Source organism: Pristiophorus japonicus, chromosome 21 (genome assembly GCF_044704955.1).
Source record: "Pristiophorus japonicus isolate sPriJap1 chromosome 21, sPriJap1.hap1, whole genome shotgun sequence".
Lineage (NCBI taxonomy): Eukaryota > Metazoa > Chordata > Chondrichthyes > Pristiophoridae > Pristiophorus > Pristiophorus japonicus.
In genome coordinates, this window is record NC_091997.1 from 70,479,468 (window position 1) to 70,494,732 (window position 15,265).

The 15,265-nt window shown below is 45.1% G+C and overlaps 2 protein-coding genes across 4 annotated transcripts in view; one reads left to right on the forward strand and one right to left on the reverse strand.

Annotated features, from left to right (window-relative positions):
• LOC139234097 (sorbitol dehydrogenase-like) overlaps nt 1–8,036 on the forward strand; it is a 230,749-nt gene extending 222,713 nt beyond the window's left edge. For all 3 annotated transcript variants that reach the window (XR_011588271.1, XR_011588273.1, XM_070865027.1), the window contains one exon: nt 7,484–8,036. Coding sequence is in view for 1 of the 3 variants with exons in the window: in XM_070865027.1 (XP_070721128.1) it covers nt 7,484–7,529 (46 nt within the window). In the remaining 2 variants the exon portion in view is untranslated. The remainder of the gene's footprint in view (nt 1–7,483) is intronic.
• duox (dual oxidase) overlaps nt 1–15,265 on the reverse strand; it is a 78,704-nt gene that overhangs the window by 61,217 nt on the left and 2,222 nt on the right. The window contains exons 2-9 of the mRNA XM_070865023.1: nt 12,549–12,711; nt 11,581–11,664; nt 8,807–8,971; nt 6,373–6,560; nt 5,437–5,638; nt 2,979–3,145; nt 1,527–1,587; nt 1,322–1,418 (exon numbers count right to left, since the gene is read on the reverse strand). Of these exons, the coding sequence (XP_070721124.1) occupies nt 1,322–1,418; nt 1,527–1,587; nt 2,979–3,145; nt 5,437–5,638; nt 6,373–6,560; nt 8,807–8,971; nt 11,581–11,664; nt 12,549–12,618 (1,034 nt within the window). The 5' untranslated portion in view covers nt 12,619–12,711. The remainder of the gene's footprint in view (nt 1–1,321; nt 1,419–1,526; nt 1,588–2,978; nt 3,146–5,436; nt 5,639–6,372; nt 6,561–8,806; nt 8,972–11,580; nt 11,665–12,548; nt 12,712–15,265) is intronic.

The window sequence follows — 15,265 nt, forward strand, 5'->3', positions numbered from 1 at the left end:
ATCCCGTGAACGAATACATTTTTAAAAATGAGTTGTTTCCCCATGTTTCTGTTAATATGTGTACATTCTGCTTCGAAGAATGATAATAGAAACATGCAAATTTTTCTTTCCCGTCAGCCTGTATGATTAATGCAAAGCACAACATCTTCAAGATAGTGAAGTGTTGACTAAGTGAGAGTGTAAGCATTTCTAAAGAACATACATTTATATAGCGTCTTTCATGACCTCAGGATGCTCTAAAACGCTTTATAACCAATTGAGAACATTTGACGTGCAGTCACTGTTGTAATGTAGGAAACGCAGCAGCCAAAATTGCGCACAGCAAGCTCCCACAAACAGCAATATGACAAATGACCAGATAATCTGTTTTAGTGATGCTGGTTGAGGGATAAATATTGGCCAGGACACCGGGGAGAACCCCCCCTGCAATTGCTTGAATAGTGCCGTGGGATCTGATAGGCCCTCGGTTTAACACCTCATCCGCGAGACAGAACCTCCGACAGTGCGGCACTCCCTCAGCACTGCGCTGGGAGTATCAGCAGAGAAGACATGCTCAGGTCTCAGAGGTGAGAGAGCTATCCACTAATCAAAGGTTGACAGCAAAGGTCATTTTGCCAAATAAGTGCGTCGCATATTGATAAATTTTAAGAAGTGGGATTAGTTTGGATAGCTCTTTGTCAGCCGGCACAGACACGATGGGCCGAAATGGCCTCTTTCCGTGCTGTAAATTTCTATGATTCTATAACAATTCAGTTGGGAGTTTAAGAAATTGGAGCCACATTATAGGATAATATAGTGTCAGCTGTCGCTTGGTGGGTAGCAATCTTGCCTCTGATTCAGAAGGTTGTGGGTTCAAGTCCAACTCCAGGGCCTTGAGCACATAAATCTAGGCTGATGCTCCAGTGCAGTGCTGAGGGAGTGCCGCACTGTCGGAGGTGCTGTCTTTCAGATGAGACGTTAAACCGAGGTCCCGTCTGCTCTCTCAGATCAATGCAAAAGATCCCATGGCACTATTTCGAAGAAGAGCAGTCGAGTTCTCCCCGGTATCCTGGGCCAATATTTATCCCTCGACCAACATCACTAAAACAGTTTATCTGGTCATTGTCACATTGCTGTTTGTGGGAGCTTGCTGTGCGCAAGTTTGGCTGCTGCATTTCCCACATTACAACAGTGACTGCACTCCAAAAATAACTTGATTGGTTGTAAAGCGCTTTGAGACGTCCGGTGGTTGTGAAAGGTGCTATATAAATGCAAGTCTTTCTTTTTTCTTTGTTATAAAGGAAACAAATAGTTTACAAATAACATATAGTTTCTTTGTTACCTCATGTAAACTCCTGGTGGTACCATGGTAGCACCAAATCTCGCGGCGGCAGCCTGGAACTCAGGTGAGATGCCAGGATCAACAAACTTCTTGTACCCTGCGAAACCCAGGAAAACATTTGTAGATTTGGTAAGAAAAACTAAGATGGACGGCAACATCTTTTTAAAATTTTGCACTTGGGATAATCGCACTCTCTGTGTCTTACCAGTATAGTCAGATAGGTTCCTTCCCAGGTATTTAGGTAACCACTCGTAAAGCACAATGTTCTGCAGAGACAAAGCTAATGGTTAGTGGAGAGGTGAGCACTTGCGTGATGCTGGGGTTGGAAGCGATTTAACACCAGCTATAAACAACAAAAACGTGCATTTATATAGCACCGATAACGCAGTCAATACATCCCAAGGCACTTCACGGGAGCGTTAGCAAACAAACTTTGGCACCGAGCCACATAAGTGGGACAGGTGACTTTGATCAAAGTGGTAGATTTTGAGGAGCGGAGGAGGACAGAGTTAGAGGGGAGGAGAGGTTGAGGGAGATGTAATGTATTTGATTTATGGGCTTTTACTTAAGAATTCATAGCAACACATTGCTATTAAGAACTAGTTGGTTTATTAACAAAGGTTTAACAATCACACGACACATTACCAGTTCATCCACCAGGCTCACAACTGCATACCTCATCGTGGATGACCTAGATCCAACTGGCTGGGGTTTTATTGGGTCTTGTGAACATCACGTGACTGGCTCAGCCGCTCACAATGCAACAGCTCTACAACCCCTGTGAGCATAGTCACAGGTGCATACCTTACAGGAGGGAATTTCAGAGCTTAGGGCCAAGGCAGCTGAAGGCACGGTCGCCAATGGTTGAGCGATTATAATCAGGAGGGCAGAATTAGAGGAGAGCAGATATCTCGGGGGAGGGGGGTTGTGGGGCTGGAGGAGATTACACAGATAGGGAGGGGTGAGACCATGGAGGGATTTGATTTTGAAATTGAAGCAATATTTGCGTAGCTTGAATACAGATTAATGAGCGCTCTGCAGCCAATCAGATTATTTCATTCAATCTGGTGGTTAGTTGTTAATGCAATAGCTTGCGTCACCCCCATACCGACGATATCACTAAAATCGTTGACAGGACCAATTCGATCCTCACTGCAACACTCCAGGGACAACCCAACACACTGTAGAATATATCCGTGCAAAGTCAATTCCTTTACTTAACTGGTTTTATAACGACAGGTCTTTCATTGATTTTCCTACTTTGCACACTGAGAGAAATATACCTCACTGTCATTCTAGCACCCTCGGGACCTGGCCTGTGCCAGATAAGGGATTTTTCCAGACGAGGGGTGGTCACGTTAAATTGGATGGTACAGGTACTGAAGCAAGGGGATATCGGGGCTAGCTGGCTGGAGTGCAACAGAGAGATGGGGGAGGGGTGGATCGCGGGGTCAGGCCAGCGATTGCGGGAGTCGACAGCGAGGAAGGACTTCAATTTGTTCATGCCGGAGCGGCCGGGAATGGTGCCGGAAGAGGGGTGGTGCCGGATAAGGGAGTCCCGGATAATGGAGGTTCAACCTGTATTTGTACAAACATGCACGTGCTATAAGGTTGCAGTTTTCCGTCGCTCTGCACTGAGTGTAGACTGGCAAATTACCTGGAACACAGCAACCACCCACTTCCTGCTGTGCTGGAATATGTCTTCATCTGACCATGAGGAGGCCTGAATTTTGAATCGAGATGCCAGATAATTGTGATACCGGAACCAGATGATGCTCTCCGCCATGATGAATGGGTTTTCATTTGCGCCTACATTTCCGAAATCTATAATAGAATTTTATCTTCGTTAAACTACAGGAAAGGATGAGGCACTGGAGAGGGGACAGAGAAGATTTACAAGGATGATACCAGAAATGCGAGGGTATACGTATCAGGAAAGGATGAACATGTTGGGTCTCTTTTCCATTGAAAAAAAAGGCTGAGGGGTGACCTAATAGAGGTCTTTATGTGAGGTTTTGATAGAGAGGATACAGAGAGAATGTTTCCACTTGTGGGGAAGAGCATAACTAGAGGCCATCAATATAAGATAATCACCAAAAAATCAACTCAGAAGGAACTTCTTTACCCAGAGAGCGGTGAGAATGTGGAACACGCTGCCACAGGGAGTGGTTGGGGTGAATAGTATCGATGTATTTAAGGGGAGGCTGGACAAGTATATGAGGGAGAAGGGAATAGAGGGTTATGCTGATAGATTTAGATGAGGAAAGACGGGAGGAGGCTCGAGTGGAGCATAAACTTTAGAATAAGGGGTCGCACATTTAAAACTGAGATGAGGAGGAATTTCTCTCTCAGAGGGTCGTAAATCTGTGGAATTCGCTGCCCCAGAGAGCTGTGGAGGCTGGGTCATTGAATATATTTTTGAATGATAAGGGAGGAGAGGGTTATGGGGAGTGGACAGGGAAGTGGAGCTGAGCCCAAGATCAGATCAGCCATGATCTTATTGAATGGCGGAGCAGGCTCGAGGGGCCGAATGGTTCACTCCTGCTCCTATTTCTTATGTTCTTATAAACGCCGGCATGGACAGGTTGGGCCGAATGGCCTAAGTCTGTGCTGTATATCCTGTGTAATTGTATGGAAACAACTGGTCCTTGTCAGAGAAATGTGCTGCCTTGCAGAGTACGTGCACCAGAATACAATCTTACCTGCATCAGTTGTAATATAGTTGGTCAAGTAAAGCTAAACAATTCCTTGCCTTCCCTCCCTCTCCCTCTTCCGCCCCCAAAATACAAAATCTGTATATGGTTATTGGGCAACCATGAGTCCAATTAGAGCATTGTGGGACTGACTAAGGTGGAAAGAGCCACAGGACGAGCCACAGAAAATTGACTGTACTCCAACGTTTTATGGCCATTTCCTGAATCTTAAAATTTTGCAATGCTTAGAGCTAGATAAAGGTCGAAGACTATGTTTGGTCTGGCAATATATCGAAGCTACTAAATGGCTATTAGTGTTGACCAAGGAGGTCAAGGGGGGCTATGGGCTCCATTGGTATAGGTATCTAATCAGATCTGTGGATGCAGAAAATTGTACCTATTCTCCTCCTGCTCATAAAACAAGGCCATAAGCGACCGTGGGTAAGATGGCAAGTGAATATCCTGTTCCTGAGCCTCCATCAATGCTCTGATAAAGTTGTTTCATGCAGATGGACACGAACACAATGGAAATGACTCTCCTGCTAATTTCACCTGTGTTCCTATAGCCCCCAAGTTGTGTCTTGTCCAACAATGATAGGCTGAGATCAAGGGCTGGATTTTGAGCTTTGATGTTTTTGGGGCGATAATGGCGGTGCGGCGGGGAAGTTCGCGCCCGGGAATAGTTTGTGCCTCGGTAGGTAAGTTTGGGCAGCTGGGCCCTGTGTCAGGGGGCGCAGCGCTAAGGGAGACGTTGTCCACCTCTCTTGGGCGCTAGGATGGGAAAATCCTGAGTTAAAGAGCTTAGGCCGGGAGCGCTCGCAAAGATATCTGCGGGGGGGAGACATAAACAGTCCCAAAACATTGCCCACGCCACCACAACACAAATCATTCAAAAAGTTAAAAGAAGAAACAATCGCACTTACCTCAGGCGACCATTACTCACCCCTTCGCCGACGGGATGGTGGGACCGCCTGATTTCCCAGGCGGTCAGTGCAGGGCCCGCTGCGGGGTGAACGGGTCGGGCAGGAGCTCAAACCCGCGCTGGTGTCACAACCGGGGGCGTTGCACACACTGGGCGCAGCTTTTCCCGCTGGGCGCCGCCGTAAAACCGGACCCAAGGATCGCCGCGGGGCACTGGAGGCTGACCGCCCGCCCAGAACACCTCACCGCCACCATTGACGCCGCTCCAGGGCGAAAAACGGAGTGGAGCAGACCGGAAAATCCATCCCCAAGAGTTCAGTAGGAAGTGAAATTGAACGCATGTCCAACTCCAAATGCTGACTGATGTCTCAATCTGACCAACCCCATTTCCCAGTAGTATTTAAACGGTGTTTCTAAATCAAAATCGAATCTCAATTTAGTTACGTTGTGAGCAGTTGGTCATGGCTAAATTGAAACAAGCACAAAATGTTACATATTCACCGTAAAATCCTTGGAGCCCAGTCTGACCAGTGGATGGATCAGGATGATTCCACATCGGCAACTTTATCGAACTTGGTTTTGGAAGCCGTGAGTCAGAACCAGAAGCAAGTCGGCCATCAGAGAAACTGCGCAATTCATCACACCAAGAATGAGAGGACCCATAAATGGAGCTTCCGTCAATCCAGGCAGAAACTTCATTGACCTGTTGAAAATTGATGGGGATAGATTAAAATGATTCATTGAGAAGATTCCCATTGAGAAAGAAAATTTTATAAGGTTTTATTGACCTTAATAATTGACAATAATGCAATAAAATGTTATTGCATTCCAAGGCATTCACTCATCTGCCTTTCCCTGACAGAAAGAAAGAAAGAGAGAGAGAGCAAAAGAGAGAGAAAGAAAGAAAGAGAAAGGAAGAGAGAAAAAGGAGCGAAAGAAAGAGAAAGGAGAAAAAGAAAGCGAGAAAGTGAAAGAAAGAAAAAAGAAAAGAACGAACGAGAAAGAGAGAAACAGAGGAGAGAAAGGAGAAAAAGAAATGAGAGAAGGAAAGGAGGGAAAAAGAAAGAAAGAAATGAAGACAGAAAGAAAGGAAAGAGAAACAGGAGAGAAAGGAGAGAAAGAAAGGAGAGTAAAAGAAAAAGAGAAAGCGAAAGAAAGCAAGACAGAAAAAGTCTTGCATTTCCATAGCATCTTTTCACATCTCCCAATAATATCGCAAAGCACTTTAAACAGAATAATTTTCTATCATGTGCAGTGACTTTTATTATGTAGGCAAATGTGCAGCAAGAAAGAAGAAATAATTGAGTGCATTAGTGCCCAGTAAACATATATTTTCAATGCCCTTGCTGTTTGCAAAGTGTACAATCATGTATAATGTGCACTCATACTTGGCTCTGACCATGTTCCCTCCCCTCCCTCTCACACACCTCCCATTACCTGTAGTCTTGGGTTGTTGGGGCTGTGCCCCGAGTGCATGTCCCACTCACTCCGTTGAAAGAGTAGCCTGACATTATTTGTTCCATTGGGGTCAAACACCGAGTCGCCACGTGGAATTGGAATATCGAGGAATTCAGGGGGACAGGCAGGGTGTCTTGCGTCCAGAATCTCAAACATGACATGATACCCTGAGGAAGTTTGGAAGAGTAGAAATTAAAATGGCTACTTATCATAATAATCTCTCATTTGACACCAACTGCAAACTGGTCATTGTTTAAGGGACTTCTCTAAAAAATGACAGCCAAGTCTCAACATTTAATTATGTGCACTACAGCAGTGAAGATACTGAAACGTTCAACTTGGTATTAACCCCCATTGTACAACCTGAAACATTTCACTCACTCTCTGGCCATTTTCCAGCTCTGTTAAGCTGAAAACCAAACAGCTTGCCAGTTTGCAAGTGATACTGATGCCCCAGTCCTCCTCCTGCTCCAATCCTTTCTTTCTTCTGCCTAGTGCTATATCTGTGCTTGTGCTGCATCTCCCTCACTGACATAAATCTTTGTCAAGATCCAAGGTGCATGATGTTGTATATGCAGACTATAGATAAACTCTCTGTGTAGTCATTGTATAGTTGCATAAGATGGAGACTTGTTTACCTGATGTACTGTTAATAAGGTTTATACTGTGTATGTACATGCTGGCACCACTAGAGGGTGCAACTGGTGGAGACCGGGGTTTTCTGCCCTGGTGGCAGGGGCTGTATAAAAGGGCAGCCGGAATAAAGGACCACGGTCACTACAGTTTGAGTACAACACATTGCCTCGTGGAGTCATTCATAAGTACATTTTAGGATTAATTTTGTCTGGTTAAAATTCAAGCAACATTTGATATAAAATAGTTAATTTATGTTAATTCCAGTTAGCTGAACAGATGAACTACAGAAAATCTGAAGAATAGATTGACAGATATAGAGATAGGCAGACAGAAAAAACAGATGTCGAGATAAACTCGGCAGATTTCTAATACTGCTATCATCGAGGGATGAATCTCTCAGTTCACTGTGCATGGCAACTTCCTAACTAAGTTCTTTTTTTTTGTTCGTTCACAGGGTATGGGCGTCACTGGCAAGGCCGGCATTTATTGCCCATCCCTAATCGCCCTTGAGAAGGTGGTGGTGAGCCGCCTTCTTGAACCGCTGCAGTCCGTGTGGTGAAGGTGCCCCCACAGTGCTGTTAGGGAGGAGTTCCAGGATTTTGACCCAGCGCCGATGAAGGAACAGCCGATATATTTCCAAGTCAGGATGGTGTGTGACTCGGAGGGGAACGTGGAGGTGGTGGTGTTCCCATGCGCCTGCTGCCCTTGTCCTTCTAGGTGGTAGAGGTCGCGGGTTTGGGAGGTGCTGCCGAAGAAGCCTTGGCGAGTTGCTGCAGTGCATCTTGTAGATGGTGCACACTGCAGCCACGGTGCGCCGGTGGTGGAGGGAATGAATGTTGATGAGGTGCCAATCAAATGGGCTCCTTTGTCCTGGATGATGTTGAGCTTGTTGAGTGTTGTTGGAGCTGCAACTCATCTGGGCAATGTTTTGAATACACTTACAGTGTTGCTGTATATAGAAACCAGTGCATTCCTTCCAAAACATAAACTTTCTATTCATCCAACAACTACCCCGCTTACACTGTTCATTTCTTTCATGGCACCACTTGGATAGAAGATGGTTCAATAAGACAGATAGACAGACCAGGGAAACAGACAAGAAGGAATTAATTCAGGAAATGGGGAAAGATTTCCTCTGATCACTATGTGTCAGATAATAAATGTGCTTGTGAAGATATTGTAGCAACGTCGCAATCACAAAGACACTTATGATGTAGCTGCGTACAGAAAGCAGAGGTAAGCTCCTGCCCTTGATCCTCAAATGATGGAACATAAGAACGTAAGAAATAGGAGCGGGGGTAGGCCATTTGGCCCCTCGAGCCTGCTCCGCCATTCAATAAGATCATGGCTGATTTGATCATGGACTCAGCTCCACTTCCCTGCCTGCTCCCCATAACCCTTATCACTCAAAAATCTGTCTATCTCTGCCTTAAATATATTCAATGACCCAGCCTCCACAGCTCTCTGGGCAGAGAATTCCACAGATTTACAACCCTCTGAGAGAAGAAATTTCTCCTCATCTCAGTTTTAAATGGGCGGCTCCTTATTCTAAGACTATGTCCCCTAGTTTTAGTTTCCCCTATGAGTGGAAATATCCTCTCTGCATCCACCTTGTCGAACCCCCTCATTATCTTATAAGTTTCCATAAGATCACCTCTAATTCTCCTGAACTCCAATGTGTATAGGCCCATCCTACTCAACCTATCCTCATAAGTCAATCCCCTTCATCTCCAGAAGCAACCTAATTGTGCGTATTCACACAGCCCAGAATCCTTACCAAAGAAAACACTCAACACTGTGTTATTCTTGACAGACTGTAGCCCGGATGATCCATTTGATACGATATTACTGATGATTCGTGCGTTTGGTACGTCTGGCTCCTTCAAAGCCTGATAAACCCCATCAGCATATCTAGCAGGCAACAGGCGCATAAAAGGAGATCCTGCAAATAAAACACACATCTTCAGATCGTTATCACAGTAAAGACAGTTTAAAAAAAATGTTTTTAACAGTGTTAAAAATAAACTTACCTTAATGGACAGAGTTTTTAATGCACAAATCAGTCATAAAATGTATTTTTTCTATTTTTTTAAAACTCTTACGCTGGTGAAAGCAGGCCTTTCGCCAGGCGTAAGAGTTTTAAGGGCATTCGCTGGGCGGGAGTTGGACAAATAACCCAACACTCCGCCCGCGGAGAGCCTTTACTTTCGCATTCGTACAACCTGTCAAGATTTTGACAGATCGCAAGTGCCGGGTTTGGGCGCATGCGCAGTGCACGCCTAACCCGGAACTCGTGCGGTCTCCTCGGGCGCGCGCGCTCATCGTACGCACCCAGAGAGGCCGCTACGTACGGCCCAGTGTGTTATGTTGATTGACTAGCCATGCACAATAATAATTACACCTGTGCACGACCCGTTCCCTACAAATAGCCAGATACAGCAGGGAATGTTTCAGTGCACAGACCGTTTACCAACTAATTTAGTCAGTTATCCAGGCTATTCAGTTAAATGCGCTCCACGGAATCATACAGAAGTGTGGAAATGTTGGAAAACGAAAGAAAAAGACTTGCATTTCTATAGCACCTTTCACGACCACCGGACATCCCAAAGCACCTTACAGCCAATGAAGTACTTTTGGAGTGTAGTCACTGTTGTAATGTGGGAAACGCGGCAGCCAATTTGTGCACAGCAAGCTCCCTCACACAGCAATGACCCGGATAATCTGTTTTTGTTATGTTGATTGAGGGATAAATATTGGCCCAGGACACCGGGATAACTCCCCCTGCTCTTCTTCGAAATAGTGGCCATGGGATCTTAAGCATCCACCTGAGAGAGCAGACAGGGCCTCGGTTTAACGTCTCATCTGAAAGACGGCACCTCTGATAGTGCGGCACTCCCTCAGCACTGTACTGGAATGTCAGCCAAGATGTCTTTGTGCTCAAGTCCCTGGAGTGGGACTTGAACCCACAAATCAGAGGCGAGGGTGCTGCTCACTGAGCCACAGCTGACATACTAGTGGAATTATTGGAACGTGAGTAATTCCGCACTCCCCACATAGATTTATGTGCACAAGTCCCTATTACTCAAAGTAACAGTCAAGGGAATGGGAAACAGATACTGCTGAGTAACGTCATGAAGTGAACTATTAGAATGCAACTTATAATAAGACAAACAATCATTTAATCTATCCTGCCTTCCACCCTATCACAGGCCTTCCCTTTTGTTCATTTCTCCTCTCCCCCATTCCCTACCCCTACACTTGCTTAAAACCTGTTATAGCTCTAACTTTTTCCAGTTATGACGAAGGGTCACAGACCTGAAACATTGACTCTGTTTCTCTCTCCACAGATGCTGCCTGACCCGCTGAGTATTTCCAGCATTTTCTGTTCTCATAATAACTTAACAATAACTTTTATTTATATAGCGCCTTTAATGCAGTAAAATGTCCCAAGGCGCTTTACAACAGTGTTACAAACAAACAGATAAATTTGACTCCGAGTCGCAGAAGAAATTAAGGCAGATGATCAAAAGCTTGTTTAAAGACATAGGTTTTAAGGAGCGTCTTAAAGGAGGAAAGAGAGGTAGAGAGGCGGAGAGGTTTAGGCAGGGAGTTCCAGAGCTTGGGGCCCAGGCAGCTGAAGGTACGGCCACCGATGGTTGATCAGTTATAATGAGGGATGTTCAAAAAGCCAGAATTTGAGGAGCAGACATCTTGTGGGGTTGTGAGGCTGAAAACGATTACAGAGATAGGGAGGGGGTGAGGCCATGGAGTGATTTGCAAACAAGGATGAGAATTTTAAAATCGAGGAATCATAGAATCATTGAACGATTACAGCACAGAAGGAGGCCATTCGGCCCGTCGAGCCCGTGCCGGCTCTCTGAAAGAGCAGTTCAGCCAGTCCCACTCCCCCGCCCTTTCCCCGTAGCCCTGCAACATTGTTTCTTTCAGGTGCTTATCCAATTCAGTTTTGAAAGCCACGATTGAGTCTGCCTCCACCACACAGTGAGTTCCGGAACCTAACCACTCGCTGTGTAAAAAGCTTTTCCCTCATGTCGCCTTTGGTCCTTCTGCCAATCGCCTTAAATCTGTGTCCTCTGGTTCCTGACCCTTCCACCAATGGGAACAGTTTCTCTCTATCTACTCTGTCCAGACCCCTCATGATTTTGAACACCTCAAACAAATCTCTCAACCTTCTCCTTGACCACCCCAGCTTCTCCAGTCTCTCCATGTAACTGAAGTCCCTCATCCCTGGAACCATTCTCGTAAATCTTTTCTGCACCCTTTCTATTTCAGATTTCCAGCATCCGCAGTATTTTGCTTTTGTATTTGTTACAATAAGACAATGTACAGCCGGGCATTACTTGGGAGTGTTTAGTAATGAGACGTGAAAACATCCCGTTCAAGATAAAAAATCAACCTCTGTTGATTACGTACTGATTGTCACGGATATTAACGTCTAACCTGAATGTTGAAATACCTTAAGCTGAAGATGTCTGGCAGAGTTATATTTTTTGCTGGTGAATTAAAAATATTAAAGGGTTCACTTCTTACCGGCAGCCCCTCGGTTATGATAGGCAAGATTGTTGTACCATCCATCGTATCTCTGCACCTCCCAGTTGATATTATTTTGAGCAACTGGGGGAGAAAAAGGCATTCAATTAATCAAACGAAATATCCTTAAAGGAATCCTTTGAACAAAGTAAATACCACTTGAAAGGAATAAATGTCGACAAACAAAATCTACTCATGAAGCAAGATCTGATTGATAAGGAAATCAAAATATAAAGTAAAACTTGCATTTATATAGCGCCTTTCAGAACCACCAGACCTCTCAAAGCGCTTTACAGCCAGTGAAGTACTTTTTTAAAGTGCAGTCACTGTTGTAATGCGGGAAACGTGGCAGCCAATTTGCGCACAGCAAGCTCCCACAAACAGCAATTGATAATGACCGGATAATCTGTTTTTGTTATGTTGATTGCGGGATAAATATTGGCCCAGGACACCGAAGATAAGTTCCCTACTCTTCTTCGAAACCTGAGAGAGCAGATGGGGCCTCGATTTAACATCTCATCCGAAAGACGGCACCTCAGACAGTGCAGCGCTCCCTCAGTACTACCCTCAGTACTGTACTGGGAGTGTCAGCCTAGAATTTTGTGATCAAGTCCCTGGAGTGGGACTTGAACCCCTAATCTTCTGACTCACGGGTGAGGGTATTACCCACTGAGCCACACGTGAGAAGAGGAACAAGGTATTTGTTTTATGATTCCTTTAAAGAATAACTGCCAATTTGATAGAACACATGATCTAACACTTTAAAAAGTTGAATATATCAGCAATATAATGAATACTTGAATGCGAGAAAAATTACAGGGCTCTGGGGAAAGAGCAGGGAAGTGGGACTAACTGGATAGCTCTTTGAATGAGCATGCACAGGCATGATGGGCCGACTGGCCTTCCTCTGTGGGGTACCATACCATGATTCTAGGACTAAGTCTTCGAGAAGGGGAAGTGTTACTTACAGATGAATGTTAGGTAGGAGAGGTGAATCCAGCCTGTGAGCAGCAGTTTCCAGAAGTTAGTTTGTGCCATTTTCTTTTTGGCAAACTGCTTCACTTTTGACGGGGCTCTGGGATCCAGATGTTGTCCAGCGTGGATGATACGATCAGTTCAAACACTCGTAATCTGAGGAGGAAACACCTTATAGCCAGTTTAAAACGGCAGCGGCAGACACTTGAGAATTCTCTTGCACTTCCTGGCTATTGAGAAAAGTGCATTTCTAGCCAGTACTTGACACTGAATGACCTCAATGGAAATTACTTGCTAAAGTCAGTTTCGAACTGGAAATGGATGAGATTCAGCTTTCGTGAGCTGCAGTAACATTCTCCCCACAAAAGTCTAACAAGTATATAGGAACATGGACGGATCCCACAGTGCTTGAAGGTAATAAATGCAAGCAAAAATCACAGTTAAACTTTGGGATGAATGTGTATCAAATAAAGTTAAAACGCAGTTTAAAAAATATATATTTTGTTGCAAATTTCGGCATTTTGGAAGTTGACAGCTTGGGAACAATGATAGAAAGAAAGACTTGCATTTATATAGCGCCTTTCACGACCACTGGACGTCCCAAAATGCTTTACAGTCAATGAAGTACTTTTGGAGTGTAGTCACTGTTGTAATGTGGGAAACACGGCAAGCTCCCACAAACAGCATTGTGATAATGACCAGATAATCTGTTTTAGTGATGTTGATTGCGGGATGCATCATCATCATCATAGGCAGTCCCTCGGAATCGAGGAAGACTTGCTTCCACTCTAAAAGTGAGTTTTCAGGTGACTGAACAGTCCAATACGGAAATTACAGTCTCTGTCACGGGTGGGACAGACAGTGTTTGAAGGAAAGGGAGGGTGGGACTGGTTTACCGCACGCTCTTTCCGCTGCCTGCACTTGGTTTCTGCATGCTCTCGGCGACGAGACTCGAGGTGCTCAGCACCCTCCCGGATGCTCTTTGCTCTTCCTCCACCTAGGGTGATCTTTGGCCAGGGACTCCCAGGTTTCAGTGGGGATGTTGCACTTTATCAGGGAGGGATAAATATTGGTCCCAGGACACCAGGGAGAACTCCCGTGGTCTGCTTTGAAATAGTGCCATGGGATCTTTAATGTCCACCTGAGAGAGCAGACAAGCCTTGGTTTATCCGAAAGATGTTTATTGCTGTGTTACTGGAAACAGAAGCTAAAATTTACTATTGGTTATAGGGAGCAACATTTAACACATTGCTCACTTCCCTATATTACGAAAGGGCTAATTAGCCCGATTTACGATGCAAACATAGGCCTGTTGCTGTCCTTTTACAGGGACTGTGGTTAAAGTGTAAATGCAGTGTGAAACAGGAGGCAGCTGATCTGACACTGGGACTGAGTCACTGTGGAGTAAGCAGCTTCACTCCGCTTTCAACACAACTCCTTTTGGATCCACTCTGCACTAGTGTTGTAAATGCACAGCTTGATATTTTAACACTTACAGTTAACTATCACAGCCATGCTATAGGTACTGGTCCCCTATTACGGGAAGGCGCTGAACTCCTCGAGTCTCTACGCTGAGAGCAAGCTGAAGCCAGGCGTAAACAACCCAAGCACCCCATCCCACCCGTCCCTCCAACCACCGTCTGCCCCACCTGTGACAGAGATTGTAGGTCCCGCATCGGACTCATCAGTCACCTGAGAACTCATTCGTGTGGGAACAAGTCATCCTCGACTCCGGGGGACTGCCTAGGAAGAAGACCACTGACAGGGTTGCCAATGCAATACCAGCAATACATATCAGCTGTGGCTCAGTGGGCAGCACAATCGCCTCTGAGTCAAAAGGTTGTGGGTTTAAGTCCGACTCCAGAGATTTAAGCACAGAAGTCTACGCTGTCACTCCCAGGGGAGCGCCGCACTGTCGGAGGTGCCGTTTTTCAGATGAGACGTTAAACCGAGGCCCATTCTGTTCTCTCAGGTGGACGTAAAAGATCCCATGGTGCTACTTTTCGAAGAAGAGCAGGGGAATTTATCCCTGGTGTCCTGGCTGATATTTATCCCTCAACTAACATCACTAAAAGGAGATGATCTGGTCATTATCTCATTGCTGTTTGTGGGAGCTTGATGTGCGCAAATTAGCTGCCGCGTTTCCCACATTACAACAGTGACTACACTTCAAAATGTACTTCATTGCCTGTAAAGCGCTTTGAGACGCCCGGTGGTCGTGAAAGGCGCTATATAAATGCAAGTCTGTTTAGCAGGGTTGGATTAGATCTCCTTTAGAGGGCAGAGAGACTCGAACCCTCTGGCCTTTTTTTAAAAGGGTTATTATTTTTGAACGAATGATTCGGACCACTGGTTTAATGTGACTGATTATTCTGTCACATTTCACATTTATTACATTCAACTCTCGGATTTCAGTGTTGGGGGCTCACATCCTGTTATTCTATGAAAACCAAATTCCAGTGGTTCTACTTATATATATATTTCTTTACTAATTCACCTATTTGTTTAAACAGTTATTATCGGGCTGATTCCACATGGAGCGGTACCCTCTCCGCCCGGTTGCCATTGCAAATTCTGGTCGAATTTCTAACATAAAAGGTTTCTTTTGCTCAAATACTGATTTTTTTTTTTAACTCTTGGCACAATACATGATTCGGTGGGGCCCCATTAGCAGAATTCAGAGTCTAGAGTATCGCGTAACCTGTTAAGC